This window comes from Sprattus sprattus (genome assembly GCF_963457725.1).
Source record: "Sprattus sprattus genome assembly, chromosome: 18".
NCBI lineage: Eukaryota > Metazoa > Chordata > Actinopteri > Clupeiformes > Clupeidae > Sprattus > Sprattus sprattus.
In genome coordinates, this window is record NC_137916.1 from 27508446 (window position 1) to 27522921 (window position 14476).

The 14476-nt window shown below is 40.7% G+C and overlaps 1 protein-coding gene across 1 annotated transcript; it reads right to left on the reverse strand.

The window, feature by feature from the left end:
* Positions 1-71: 71 nt before the first annotated feature.
* flii (FLII actin remodeling protein) lies at positions 72-14046 on the reverse strand. The gene is made up of 30 exons (XM_080856419.1): positions 13973-14046; positions 12913-13023; positions 12759-12830; positions 12480-12560; positions 12114-12199; positions 11823-11984; positions 11605-11708; positions 10693-10868; positions 10307-10464; positions 10095-10179; positions 9497-9644; positions 9225-9358; positions 8621-8833; positions 8341-8520; positions 7310-7392; positions 6963-7037; positions 6756-6839; positions 6303-6474; positions 6088-6192; positions 5460-5651; positions 4948-5136; positions 4540-4679; positions 4039-4255; positions 3358-3512; positions 3012-3072; positions 2790-2918; positions 2554-2660; positions 2333-2438; positions 1935-2000; positions 72-1329 (listed from the first exon to the last, which is right to left on the reverse strand). Exons 1-30 carry the CDS (start codon positions 14033-14035, stop codon positions 1195-1197), a joined length of 3789 nt encoding a protein of 1262 aa, XP_080712545.1. The 5' UTR covers positions 14036-14046; the 3' UTR covers positions 72-1194.
* Positions 14047-14476: the final 430 nt, after the last annotated feature.

Consider the following 14476-nt stretch of genomic DNA (forward strand, 5'->3'; position numbering starts at 1 on the left):
TTATTTGTTTGTACCACTAGAGAAGTAAATAAAATACTTGAAATTAAATATTTGAGAGGAAACTTTATTTCCATATAAAATACATAAATAGAGCATCTGCAGGTGGGTCTACAGGCAAGACATATTTTACAGTGACAATGAAGTACATAATCATTTAGAGGTCAAAGAGGATGTGGGACAAAATGAGGCAGTTAACAGTGGCTTGTGAGCATGTTTTGTGCCATTCTATATATATATATATATATATATATATATATAAATTGTTGGTTAAAATATTAAATGCACACTAACACTGTTACGTTTCTAATTAGCAGAAATATCTCTACATGTAATCACCTTGCGAGAACACTTCTGACTGTTTTTTGGACATGAAAAACTTGATAGTTGCACTTTCTTGAGGAATTTGTAGGGACAGCCAGCTTTTAAACGAGTTACAAAATGTTCCTTTTACAACAATATATATGAGGGAAGACAGCACCTTACAAACCTAGCTTTTTCACCTCCAGTCATTCTTGGCACAGTAAATTCCCCATTAAGTGTCATAAACTCTTACATAATTGCTAGGACGGCATTCTTATGCAAAATAACCAAAACCATATCAGCTGTCAATGGCACAAGCCACGTAGAGGAATGCATGAACCAACAAAAACTGACCGGTTCTTTGTGCTTTTCATTCTACATATGCATTGTCTTTCATTTGCCCATGGTATGGACTAAAGCCTCTGAATCATTTGTAAATGATATGGAACTCTTCAAATAATGAAAAATACGAACACGTTCAACAGAAATATATGCACAGTAGTTTGAACAAGCTAATCGATATAGAAGCATCAATAAACATTTTCCATTTGTCATTATAAATTCTCTATGTCCTTGTTTGTTATTGGATATGTGATGAAACAAAAAAAAAAAAAGAGTAATCCCTTGATGAAGATATAACTCATATATTTTTCAGTGATAACATATTGCATATGACCTCTAAAACGAACTCTAAAACCCTCGTCAAGCAAACCACCAAACACTTAAAAATAAATTCTATTGCTTAAATCCATAGCAAACGTACCATACATGTATACAAGCTTTTCAAGGAAAGGTGATGATAATATATTGCAGTGGGCTTCTTGCAGTGTAAATGTCTAAGGTTTGTGGAGCAGGGTGGCTGTAGGGTTGGCGGTAAAAGGCCTCCTGAAGACTCTATGCAAGAGGTGTCTTGAAGGTGCTCCAAGCATGGAAGCAGCGCGTGAAGCAGTGAGGCTCGTTGCCCTTGCGTACTAGTCTGAGCTTCCTCGGGGTCTCTGCCTCCTTGGACCTCATGTGCTGGATGTAGACCTGAGACAAAGGATTGGTAGAACAACATGTAATACTTCCAGTGTATTTGTAAAGATCAGAATCAGAATCATGTTTATTGGCCAAGTACATTTTCATATACAAGGAATTTGTTCTGGGTTCGGTTGCTCTCAATGTACTTAAACTGAAAATATACAGTATAACACAACAGTTTAGGATACATTAAATATGTGCTGGATGTAGACCTGAGACAAAGGATTGGTAGAAGAACATGTAAGGGCTCAGATACACATACGCGTCTTTTTTCAGGCAGAAACGCTTCAGTAACGCCTTGGCAAAGTGCGGCGGCCAAAACAGAAGCGGTGCGCTTCCCTGCCTTGCGCTGGAAAGTTGAGAATAGTTCAACTTTTAAGCGCACCTAAAAAACACTTCAAAGACGCAACGCGTGGTGGAGAAGGGGCGCACGCTTTAAATGCGCCGTACCATAGGAATCAATGCATTTGCTCGCGTCCCGTTTTTACAAAAACGCGTATGTGTATCTGAGCATTAATACTTCCATTGTATTTGTGACTTGTTTTTATGACTTGTTTTCAGTGTCAACTATGGAAGATAAGCTCTGGTGAGGCAATAATGTCACTTGGTTTTACCTGACAAGCTTTCAGACTCAGTTTGATTTCCACCTGGCTGGTTTGAGTGCCCACCCACATGTAAACCTGGGAGCAAACAAGAAACCCCACATATTATTATTCACGTTACAGCACTAAAGTTAAAAACATTATCATGCACCTTTTTTGCATTTGCACTGAAAGAACCACACACACAGACACACACACACACACACACACACACACACACACAGATAAACAAACAAACAAACAGACCGACTGACAGATAGACTGAAAGGTATAAACAACCTCTACTGCAAGCACACAGAGAGAAGTCTGGCCCAAAACATCCTCTTTCTTCAGAAACTTTATGCAATGCAGAAGAATTCTCTAACAGCCACATCACACCCAGATAGACCGATAGATAAACAGATCCTCACTTCTTTCCCATTGTCCAGAAGCATGATGTCATCATCAGCCAGGTCATCTTGACAAAAGTCTGAGCACTTCTCGGATACAGCAAAGTAACCCTTTTCATTGGAACACCTTAAAAATGCAAGTAAACAAACAAAAAACAATGAAGGTCCAGTCCTTTCCTCTCAATTCCTTTTGAAACAACAATCCCAATTGTGAAAAAAGGGCTCATGAAAAAGATACCAACCTAAAGAGTCTTGCATATTTCATGTATTCAGCGTCCTCATCATAAGGCTTTTGTGAGCCAATGCCAACCCAGAAGAAGTTTTCAGGCTCTTCTCCTTCGTTTATAACCTAGTAATGGTAATAGTAATGACTGGTCAGTTCAGCTCTCCAACTTCTCTTTAAGATTTTCTATTGAATGTATTTTTTAACAGATGTTTCCTACGTTCAATTTGCCATGTTAGCGATTGTTTCTTTTACCTGCTTACTGTAGGTGTCATCAAACATGCAGTTCATGATATCCTCAGCAAGTTTGGCCTCGTCTGGGTCTGCCGCTCGGCCCACCCACGTGTACACTATTCCCTGGTTGTCTGTGCTTTCAAAGGGCACCTACAGGATGGAACACACACATCTATAAGACACTGGTCATGGTTTTGAAAAGCTACTTTCCATGTAACAGGGCAAAAGCACAAATCACGTTACCTTCAATATGAAGCAGAATTCCGAGTTGAGGTTACTTGAATCGGTGGCTATCTGAATTGTCCTGAAAGTCAAGAATAGAATATTAATATTGTCCATCCGTAACAGCGGTAAGGGAAAGTATGGCAAACATTTGCCCCTTCATCCAAGACTTCCACCACCAGATTAATTATTTTAGATACTGCTAAACCTCCATTAGTAATTAACCAGTATATAACATTCGTTTTAAAATAAAACTTTCACACACACACACACACACACACACACACACACACACACACAGAACAAAACTGATGAAACATAGGTATTCCTCCTCTCAGCAGTGACATAAGGAGCAGCTTATGGTTACCTGGTACACAGGGCACTGCCATTTGTCCTGATGTGGTACAGACTTGGCTGAACGTTGTCCACCTTCAACTTTCTCTTCCCTTTATGGATGATGAACTTCCTCTTGAAGTGGGAAAGAAACTTGAGGTTTTCTTGCTGCTGGGTCATTCTGACCACCTAGACCAGACAGAGATGTATATTATTACACGTGAAGTGAACAAACCTATCTATGAGTCCATAAGTATTTCAATTTGTAATATTTAAGGTTGACACGGGCATTCAACTTGTGCTATGATGTGGAAAACCATAAGCCACTGCCTTAACATTAAATTAAAGCGTTAAAGCACTAAAATGTGAAGCATATTTTAAACCACTTATTCAAGGTTTACACAAACATTGCAGCAAGAGGTTACATCAAAAAACACCTGTGTCCCATTAGCTGTTCTTGTGAATTCTGATAGATCTAGCCACTGTATGAATACTTCCCTTCCCTTCTATGGAATTTCTACACTGCAAAATAATGGACACAAGCCTCACTCAGAGTTTTCTGATTGCATAATACATTCTCACTGAGTTGCATTATTTAAGTCGCTGGTCACAGCATATGACACACATGACAGCTAGCCATTCCACAAAATAGCCGCAAAATACCTCTTTGAGGTCACTGTTCAAGAAGCCACAAAGGGATGAATGGGGGTTGTACCTCAAGTTTGCCCGGAAACAAACTCTCAAATTTCTTCTGCAGGCTGAAGGTGAACGTCAGCCAGCCCATGTTGGAGGCCTCCCTGCCCTGCCAGAAGTACACGACACACTGGAAGTCCTCCTCTGGCTGTTTCTCGTCGTCATCAGCGTCCTCTCCCCCTTTCCCTCTGACCTTTCCTTTCTCTGGGTCGTCCTCGTACTCCACAGGCACCCAGTACCTGAGCATCACCACAATCAAACATCAAATGACCAGTGACAACATTTCAAGATTTTACAAGCCAGCGCAATGTCCAAATTATGCTATAAAAAAAATGAAAATGTTGTTGGATGTTATGTTTTTATGCATTTTTTGTCAGGACAACACAAATACTGTATTATAAAAACTGTATTATAGCATATTTTCTGTATCACCTGGTTGGTTTAGTTCTAGAATGTAATTTTGATGACCAAAAACTACATATTGTAACTTCAAGAAAGAGGACCACACCCCACCCATGCTTACCTGCACAGGAACACATAACAGTCCTGAGTATGGAAGTGACCAAACTCTTCCTCTGGCAATCGGGCAAACTTCTTTCCTTCCAGAACAAATCCTTCCATTCCATCCAAATCTTCATTCCATTCTTCCATCATCTGCTCCGCCTGAGTGAAGAGTTAAGAGTTAAAACCAAAGCAAAATACCAACTGTCGAAATTTGTCTGATAGAGGTGCAGATGGGATAGGATTAATGCGCTAAAATGTCAGAAACAGCACACCCGAATAATCATCTGCTCCGCCTGAGTTAAGAGTTAAAATCAAAAACAAAACACCAACTGTCACAATGTGTCTGATATAGGTGCAGATGGGATAGGATTAATGCTCTAAAATTGTCAGAAACAGCACACCAGAATACTGGGCCCTGATTGGTTACCTCAGTGAGAGGCATAGGGGGCTGTCTGGGAAGGAAGAGGGCCGTCAGGTCAGCCTTCATCTGGTCCTTCTTCTCTGCATCCTTCTTCACCTTACCAGACAGGTTATCCTTCTGTTGGACGCTTTCAGCATTCCTAGTATAGTCCACCTTGAGCACGTCATCCCAGTTCTTGAACTTGGACTTGAAGACCTTTTTTCAAATGGGGTTCAAGGCAACAAAAACATTCAGAATGAACCATGACAGAGAACTCAGTGACAGTGTTCAAGACAAAAACTGAAAAAAATTAAAAATGACATTACAATGCACATAATGTTACTTTAACTGTTTCATTTCAAAGCTTAACCAAAACATATTTTGCCTGAATACAACTAGGTACTGTTTTTCCCCCACCAACACATTTTTTTTCATGTCTTATTGTGTGAAATAGTTGAAATGTACAGACAACATCTCATATCATTATAAATCCCAATGGAAGGAGTTTCTAATCTGGGTGGTCTTCCTGCAGGGCTCACCTGGAGCTCCGTCCCCTCCAGGTTACGGGTGACCACAGCGTGTTTGGGCCGGTGCAGCATACCGCACAACTCCTGTCCCAGTTTCAGGGCAGCGGCTCTCACCAGCCTTGGAGACTTGCGCCCGATCCAGATGAACACATCAGACCAGCAGTCCAGGATGTAGACCCCTTTGGTGTCCAAAAGGCTTTGAAGCTAGAGAAAACCAGAACAATGAATCCCAAACAGAACAATGAATCCCAAACAGAACAATGAATCCCAAACAGAACAATGAATCCCAAACAGAACAATGAATCCCAAACAGAACAATGAATCCCAAACAGAAACTTGTTTTCTTAACTGCACTGTTTTGTCAAACTGTTGCTTATCTTTTTTATTATTATTATTTATTTTAATTATATAATTATCTCTTTTTTTCCATATATCTCTATCATGCCATGCCAAGGTACAATGGGTGAAAACTAGCTAACCTAGCTTATTCCGGTGCATTTACATTTTCTGGGAAATGTTTATCAATGTACACTGTCCCTTTTCAAATAAACGTATAAATAAATAAAAACGCATAAATAAAACAGGGAAATATGCTTAACTACACCGACAGGAAACTATAGTCCAGTTAGTAGATGTTTACCAGTCTGAGCTCAGGGGAGACGTCCAGCTTGAGCTTGTTCTTGTGTTCCACAGACAGCTTGTAGTTGATCTGGGGAAGCTCCAAGTATCCCAGGCCCAGTCCAACCTAATAGAATAACAATTGTTTTAAATTAACCTTAGAATTCACCAGAACTGAACTAGTTTTGCTGGGCTAAACAAGGTGTTAGTCCCAAGAGAAATAGCCGTAGTCCAAACCTTGTAAAGCTTGGGTCGAATTGGAGCAAAGTCATCGGGAACGTGCTTCTTGATCTCTTCAGGTTGACCTCCAAGTGCTACCCAGAACTCAGGGGTCTCTGAATTCTGCATTAATGATGTGATCTCAGCTTTGCTTTTTCTCTCATTCTTGTTGATCTTCTCTGCAAATAATCTGTTGGATACAGCAATGATATAATTTAACGCTGATGAAAAACCAAGCACAACTATTTGTTTCAGTGATTTGATGTGCTTATCTAGGCTTACTGTCTACAAAACGAGATGGACTTAATTAGCTGGTTAGACATTAGTGGTAAATGGAAATCTGTTGCAGACCGGGATGTATGATATTTTAGTAGTATTTGCACTAGTATTCTGGGCCATTGTTGGTGGCTGTATTGAAGACCCTAGCACAGAAGATGTTTCATGGCACAAAGCTTAGTACCGGTGCCATACCTGGCTTTCGTGGTGCCACTGAGTGTGGCATTGGCACCTCTCCACACAAACAGTTCCAGACCGCTGTCCATCAAGAAGACAAACCTGAGACACACAAAAGATAAGGCATAAAAGATAAGGCATGAGATATGCACCACAAGGACCTCAAAACCACCTTAGTACACTCTTATTTACAGAGGGGAGAATTAGAGACTGTCAGAGGCTTACCGTGGGTCAAGTGAAGACGCCTTAACGGGGACAGATTCCAATCTGATATTCTTCTTTCCATACACTCGGTACAGCCTGTAGTCAAAACAGAGGTTAGGGTGAGCCACATTGGAGCCTGTTGTACACCTGTTCTATCTTAAATAGGGCGACAGTGGTACAGTAGGTAGAGAAGTCATCTAGTAATCAGAAGGTTGCTATAGTTCGATTCCCTGTCGAAGTGTCCTTGAGCAAGACACTGAACCCCTAATTGCTCCTGTGCAGTGTGTCATCAGTGTAAATGTAAAATGTATACATCCAAGCGTTTGCTAAATGACGTATGTACATTTCAAGCAGCGTTTCCTCCTCACCTTGCTGGATACTGGTTGTCCTCAACTGTGTAGAATCCACTGGCCGTTCCTCCCTCAATGTATGAGATTTCATTCTCAAATACCTAAGGGTTACAAGCATGCGTAAGAATTCAGTTTACTCAAAACAAGACAGTAAATCACCCCCCAATGACCCATAAACGCCAGTTGGCTTTTTGAATTGAAAAAAATAACTGCATTACTTGAACGCTCCACAGCCAGAAATAACAAGGCAAAACCCCATTCCATTACTCCCTGGGATATTGTACTAGAGCAGTTGTCTCAAACACTGAAGAAAACGTCATGATGCAAGTATGCACTATTTGTTAACATATGATTTCATAAGCTTACTTTCCCTGCTGCAAATAGTTTAATTATTTTTAGTACTAATACTTATATATTCCCTTAAAAATGCTTCACAAATGGTGCTCCTGCTGGGGAATCAGGTGGCAATTTATAGTCAAGGTCCCTTCAATACAAACTCCATTACACACTACGACATTAACAAATCATCTGAAAAATAGCTAGAAGTACTCCTCCTTTAAAGGCACCCAGTGCAACTTTCGAGGCTTAAAAATAAACATTCAATTTCTAGTCTTTTTTACACGTAGTAAGTTTCAATAACTCCATACCATTACATACCGACATTCAAGCAGCAAAGATGAGACGTCGTTGTGTGGTGAGAACTGATAGAAAATCGATAACAACAACAATCGCCGCCATTTTCTTTATTTTTTGGTAACCTACAATAAACAAAGCAGGTTCCAGTCAATGGAAAAATGGCTTCTCCCCACCGGCGATTGTTGTTGTTTACGATTTTCTATCAGTTCTCACCACACAACGACGTCTCATGTTTGCTCCTTGAATGTCGATATGTAATGGTATGGAGTTATTGAAACTTACTACGTGCAAAAAAGACTAGAAATTGAATGTTTATTTTTCATTGAATGTTTACATAAAGTTGCACTGGGTGCCTTTAAGATTTACTGGTATTGTTACTGTAGAGTTATAGGGAGTCACGGTATTGTACTAACCGCACTGAACTCCTCGCTCTCCTCTCCCATTTCCTCACGGATCGTCCTGCACTCCGCCCCCAGGTTGTTCCGCAGATTGACGGCATGGATGGCAGCGCCAGCCTTTTTGTCCAAAGTAGCCTCGTGCCCGATCCAGTAGAAGATCTGCCAGTTCAACGCTCCATTGTCATCCAAACTCGTCTGGAAAATAAAGCAGAAAACATGAAAACATGTTTCCATTTTGAGGAATAAATGTTAAAGAAGGATTTTTTTTTTTGTTTCTAATGGTTGTGGGTCCAACCTTGAGCACAATGTAGCAGTCAGCTTCATAGAACTTCCCCTGAAAGGCCTCTTCCACCTGCATGGGCACAAAGTTCTCAATCTGCCATACGGTAACACCTGGGATCTGGCCGACATCCTCTGTGAAGAACTCCGAATAGTCCAGAGAAGGCTTCTCCAGGTTCTTATCCCAGCGCTTCGTTTTCAGGTCAGCGTATTTCAGTTCTCCGTCCTCCTGGCAAAGAGCAAGAGACCAAGGTCAGACTTTAACAGAAATTATTTTGACGTAGTTATGTTCCTCATCACACAGATAGACACATTAAAACAAGCTTAATTCTTCATTCATACAAGAATAGTACCATACTTTGTGATCTATTCCAGAATGAATCGCACAAGTCATCTAAACACTCCCTGACAGTTGAACCAAATATAACCTTGGTCTTACACGTGCTGACCAACCACATTCTTAAAATATATATATAACTGTGGAGCTCTAATGAAGTGTACTTGCATCAGCAAAGCTCTACATCACCTTTCATATCTCAAGATAAACAGAAGCTAGACGACTGCACTGTGTGTGTGTGTGTGTGTGTGTGTGTGTGTGTGTGTGTGTCGAATGTCCTCACCTCCATGGTCTTGTTCTTTTCCTGGGCTACATCCGACATGCCCTTCAGCACCTGTTTGGCCTGGTCGTCCTGGGCCGAGTCCTTGCGTCGCCTCAGTCTCATCTTCCTGGCCAGGGGGTCTCTCTGATTGGTTCCTATATGACAGGAATTACAGAGCAAACAGAGTCAGACAACTGGAAAATCACTGTAAGGAGGAGATAAACAAAAACAAAAACAAGTCCTTAATACGGTAAACATAGTGGTGGATGCACTGCGCTGCGGGTACACAATACCTCCTCCAGCGGCAGCCACAGTGGCAGGAGAGGCGCCTGCCAAACGGAGCTGGTTCTGCAGGGAGAAGTCAATGTTGTACCACTCAGCTGTCCGATCTACTGGCTTTGGGGGCATAACCAGATTAGGATTCTCTCGAACGTCCAGAACCTGCAAAGCAAGTTTAAAGTTACATACTCCATGGAACACAAGGAATGGAGTACTTAATTTTCCACTTTTTTTTGCTTTAATGTAATATGGGGTGTATAATTTAGGATGGGATAAACAACTTCATTCAAAATTACACTGCCATTATGTACCATTATGCATACAATGCATTTAATTGGCTTTGTACCGGTACTCTGCACAATGACAATAAGGTTGAATCCAAAAAGGTAACATACAAAGAGCTCTCTTTCAAGCCGAAACAACACAACGCTTTCCCCTGAGATTTAATCAAGTCTGAAGTCAAATTGTGAGAGGTAGCAACAGCTCTTGATATTCATGAGGCAGGTGATCTTATTACTGGGCTACAGAAGAAAAAAACACAGATATGGGCCACTAAGGTCTGCCTTCAAGAGCCATTAGAAGCTGTTTCAGAGTCTATTTGATCACACTTACTTCTAATTCTGTGAGGAAATGGATAGCCTCTGGCAACGTCACAAGGCGATTCTTGTTCAACACAAGTTTCTTCAGCTTCCCACACCTATTGCAGACATCAGTGAAGTGTCAGCACAGGGAAAATACATCACGTTTAACTTACATTTACGTTTAAAAAGAACATATGTTGAACTTCACAACATCCCCTTTGGTAAACCATTGGAAACACACACCTGCATAAGCCTTCAGGTACGAGCTCCAAGTTATTATTAGCGGCCATGAATTCCACCAGGTTCGACAGCTTCCCAACTCCAGATGGCAAGCCATCAAAGTCGAGTTTATTAGAGTTCAAATACAGCTTCTTCAACTTGGCCAACTTACAGATGGCAGACTGTGAACAAAGCAGACAAAGAGAATAATCAGCATCTCTGTTCAGCAAGTGGAATAGACTCTTAACAAACCTGACTTTGTTCACGTTGTATACATCAACAGTAGCCCTTACAGCACTGTAATCTGGCCACCAGAGCATTAATAACTGAAAATGATTTCTGACAAACAATAACCTTGAAATATGGGTATGCTGCTTCAAAAACACAAATCCATCAAGGACGGCTCTTACCGGAAGAGACGTGAGCAGATTTCTGGAGAGGTTCAGTGTCTCTAGCTGTGTCCACTGATCGATGCACAAGGAGAGCTCAGAAATCTGGTTGCCGCTCAGGTTAAGGCGCTTCAGACTGGCCAGGGTATACAGACATTCTGGCACCCTGGTCAGATCATTACAGGACAGATCCACATCTGGAAAAAGAGGATACACAGGAGTCACTGGCAGGTACAAAATCTATTCTTCATGAAATGTGAGTGCCACAACTTATTCACTAATTCCTACACAGCTAATTCCAGTGATCATCAACATAAGAGGGTTGGTCATAATTTACCTACATTTCCCTCAGGATTAATAAAGTATTTATCTATCTCTCCATCTAATGGTCCTCTTTAGTGTATTCTCATCATTCTCCCATTGTTCAATTGTAAACAATTCATCCAATCATTACAGATGTATGCAAATGTTGATAACCCAATCAGTCACTGCTGCTGTAATGCAATCTGCAATCACCGGATGATCCAAGATTATAATCAAAGGTTAGAGATCAGTATTTAAAAAGCCCTGATTCAGGAGCTCAGGTGGCAAACTGATAACCCACTCAGACCAGTAATGAGGATTAATGACTATGTAAGTAATGACTTGTAATCAGAGGACATTCCTATGAAACTATAGAGCCACTTATATCTATGATAATTCTATTAGCTTGTGAAGGTCTGGTTACATGAAAATGACGGACAGCTTCATATATATCTTTGTGGGTTCTTGTCACGAGATCAGTTTCCTATTGCAACCACTGAGAAGAGTAATGACTCAGCAAATTTCAAAATAATGGTCAGCAGACTTCTCTGAAGTTTTGCAAATAGGTGATGTTCCCCTTTAGCCTACTTCAGATCTCCAGACTCTGAAAAGAACGTAGCGGGCATGTACCTGCTAGATTAGCAAGACCTTCTAAACTGGTGGGCATGTTACTTTGAGTTCGTTGCGTGTTTCTCAAATGTAGGGTTTGAAGAGCAACCATGGCTGGCAATTGTCTATTAATAAAAAAAAGACGACAAAAATCAGTGAATCATGTAAAAGGGTAATTAAACAAAATAACATGTGCTTTTATAGCATTTAGAGTATGCTTGCATCCCAATAGCTCTTACCTTAACTGGGCGTGCATGAGAGGATTGTTGTTCAGTATCATTGTCTGCAAGTGAACCAAACGTCTCATCTGGGGAGGCAGGCTGTCTAATTTATTGTCACTCAGGTCCAAGTACAGCAGATCCGTTAGGTTTATGAACAGCTGGTTAGGTATGTTATCAACGCTAGAGTAGGGGGGAGAAAAGAGGAGACATTTCGGTACAAACATCAAAATACAGGCTAATCATGGCTCTGAGCAGCCATCCATGTCTGTCGGATGTGATGTGATGTGACGTAATGTGGTTGAGGCTCACCCATTGTGACTGAGATTGAGAACCAGCATATTCCTGGAATTCTCCAGATCCCTTGGAATCTCAGTCAACTGGTTGTAGCTCAAGTCCTGTTGAGATAATAGAACAGCTTAATCCTTGGGCCCAGGCTCCAAACTAAACAGAGCAATCCTACAGCACCTCTGTGATGAATGGACTGGGAAATACATCTAGCTTTTCCTCCCCACGCCCAGAAGCGTCCTGATAACACGAAATGAGTTACAGACTCAGAGGGCGCCACGAGGGCAAAGAAAACAGGCAACTGAGAGGTTGCACGCTTCACAGATCAACATGCGGTGTTCCTAATTGTAATCCTTAGATGCACTCAGTGAAAGGGGAATGTTTACATACCAGTACTGAGAGTTCATCCAGCTGAAATATGTCGTCTGGAACTCCAGAGTTCTTAAGGTTGTTTGCCCTTGCCACAACCGCCTTGGGTGGCATAACAAAAAAGAGAAAGTTTTTGCATTTACATTTAATGATCTAATGAGGTACATGAAAGCTTGGATTATGTCTCCTTGAGATCACAAATTACATATGAAGTCTTGGTACCATCTTAAAACGGTACCTTTTTTTTTCATAAACAAATAATCTTTATGTAAGATTAAACAAAAATGTTCTTTCTATTACCCTTAGGTTGGGAAGACTTGAGAGCTCTCCATGTAAGGTTGTCAGGCTGTTGTGACTGACTGATAAATGTTCCTAGAAAAAAAGAACCCAAAGTTACAAAAACAGTCAAAAAAATGGTCATACAGTTAATTATAGTTAAAAATACTGTAATTACCAGTTTTTGGAGGGAGGCCAGCTCCTCTGGAAGATAGCAGAGTCCTGTTCTGTTTAACTTCAGCCATCGCAGGCTGGACATAGATTTGACATGCTCTGGAAAGTAGCCCCCCTGGAATCAAGATATCATTGTTATGGTGAAAAGAAACATTGGGGTGGTCACATGTGAAGTTATTGCGGAGGACATAATACTCATAGACACATAAAGCATATTCATTCATGTCTATGATAATACTAACCAATGCATTACCACACAAAAAGAAGTGATGTCATACGGCTTCCTGACTCATTTGTGGGTGTGCCTCTAAAGCAATGCTAATTCTTATTTTAAGACAGACACAATTTACCGATTAGGACTTCAGCAGTATAATGCTAATGTTTTAATCTGTATACAATGTACACCACACATACTACGAGTGGCATTACTACCAAAACTGAACGTCCAACAGAGACAATATGAACACAACATAACAGTCAGTTGGCTAACATCAACTTGAACAAATGTTGAGAGACGCACCTATTCACAGCTATAATGTTAAAAGGCCACAAACTCTTGGTACATAAACCTACTTTGTACCTCATCGCTTACTTAGAGCATAGCTGATTATTCGAATTACAGAATGAAAGTATAACAGCTGAGACAGGGTGAAATCAAAAAGCTAACGTCAGCTAACCAGACAACTTTTGGTGAGCTGCCCGTCTTCGCCCAGACACTACGAGGCAGAAGCTACACAAACAAACAGTTCCAATAACAGCAGTTGTTTATTTGGCTAAATATCCTTAGATGGTCAAAGTAACAACGTCAAATCCTTTAAACTGTGAACACTTATTTTGTCATGCCAAATTTTGACAGTGGATAGCTATCGCCCTGTGTTGCTGCCAGCTAGCTAGAAAGCTAGGTTACATGTTTTTTTTTTGCTTACATTAGCCATCAAGCCAGACACTGATCTGTCTAGCAAGCTAAGGCTAACTAACATTCACGAGAATACAAAACGTTACCCGACATAAATACAACATGTTATTTTCTAACCAACCGCTATAAATCGATATGAGTGCCTTACTTTAAAATCGTTCCCACTTAGGTCTACCCCCCGGATAAAGGGGAGAACTCCAGTAGCAGCCATGACTGATTCAGGTTGTCAGACTTTTCAGGCTATTTCTGGTCGTGTTCAAGAATTTAACCAGACCCTGCAGACACAGCAGCTGCCGGAAAAGACACACCCCGCTGTTCTAAATGGTACAGTCCGCTTCACCCAAAGTCCTATAATATTGTGGCTCCACCTACTCGGACTGTTTGCAGTATATTATTGTTAGGCTATTAAGGAGTTTGCATTCACTTTAGGTTTCTGTGAAACAAGACGGTCTTAATATGTTTTTAATGCAAGTATATTTGCATTAATATAACTTCCCCATCCTGAAACTACACAACATCGCCTCGACATCTACACATTTTTCCTGGTAGTCAACCTAAGCATTATCTTTGAGTCCCAGTCGAAATGTAATCAATGTCCCATTTCAAACATAGGCTTTTCAGGAACTTCATTATGGATTTTGTGTTTCTTGGT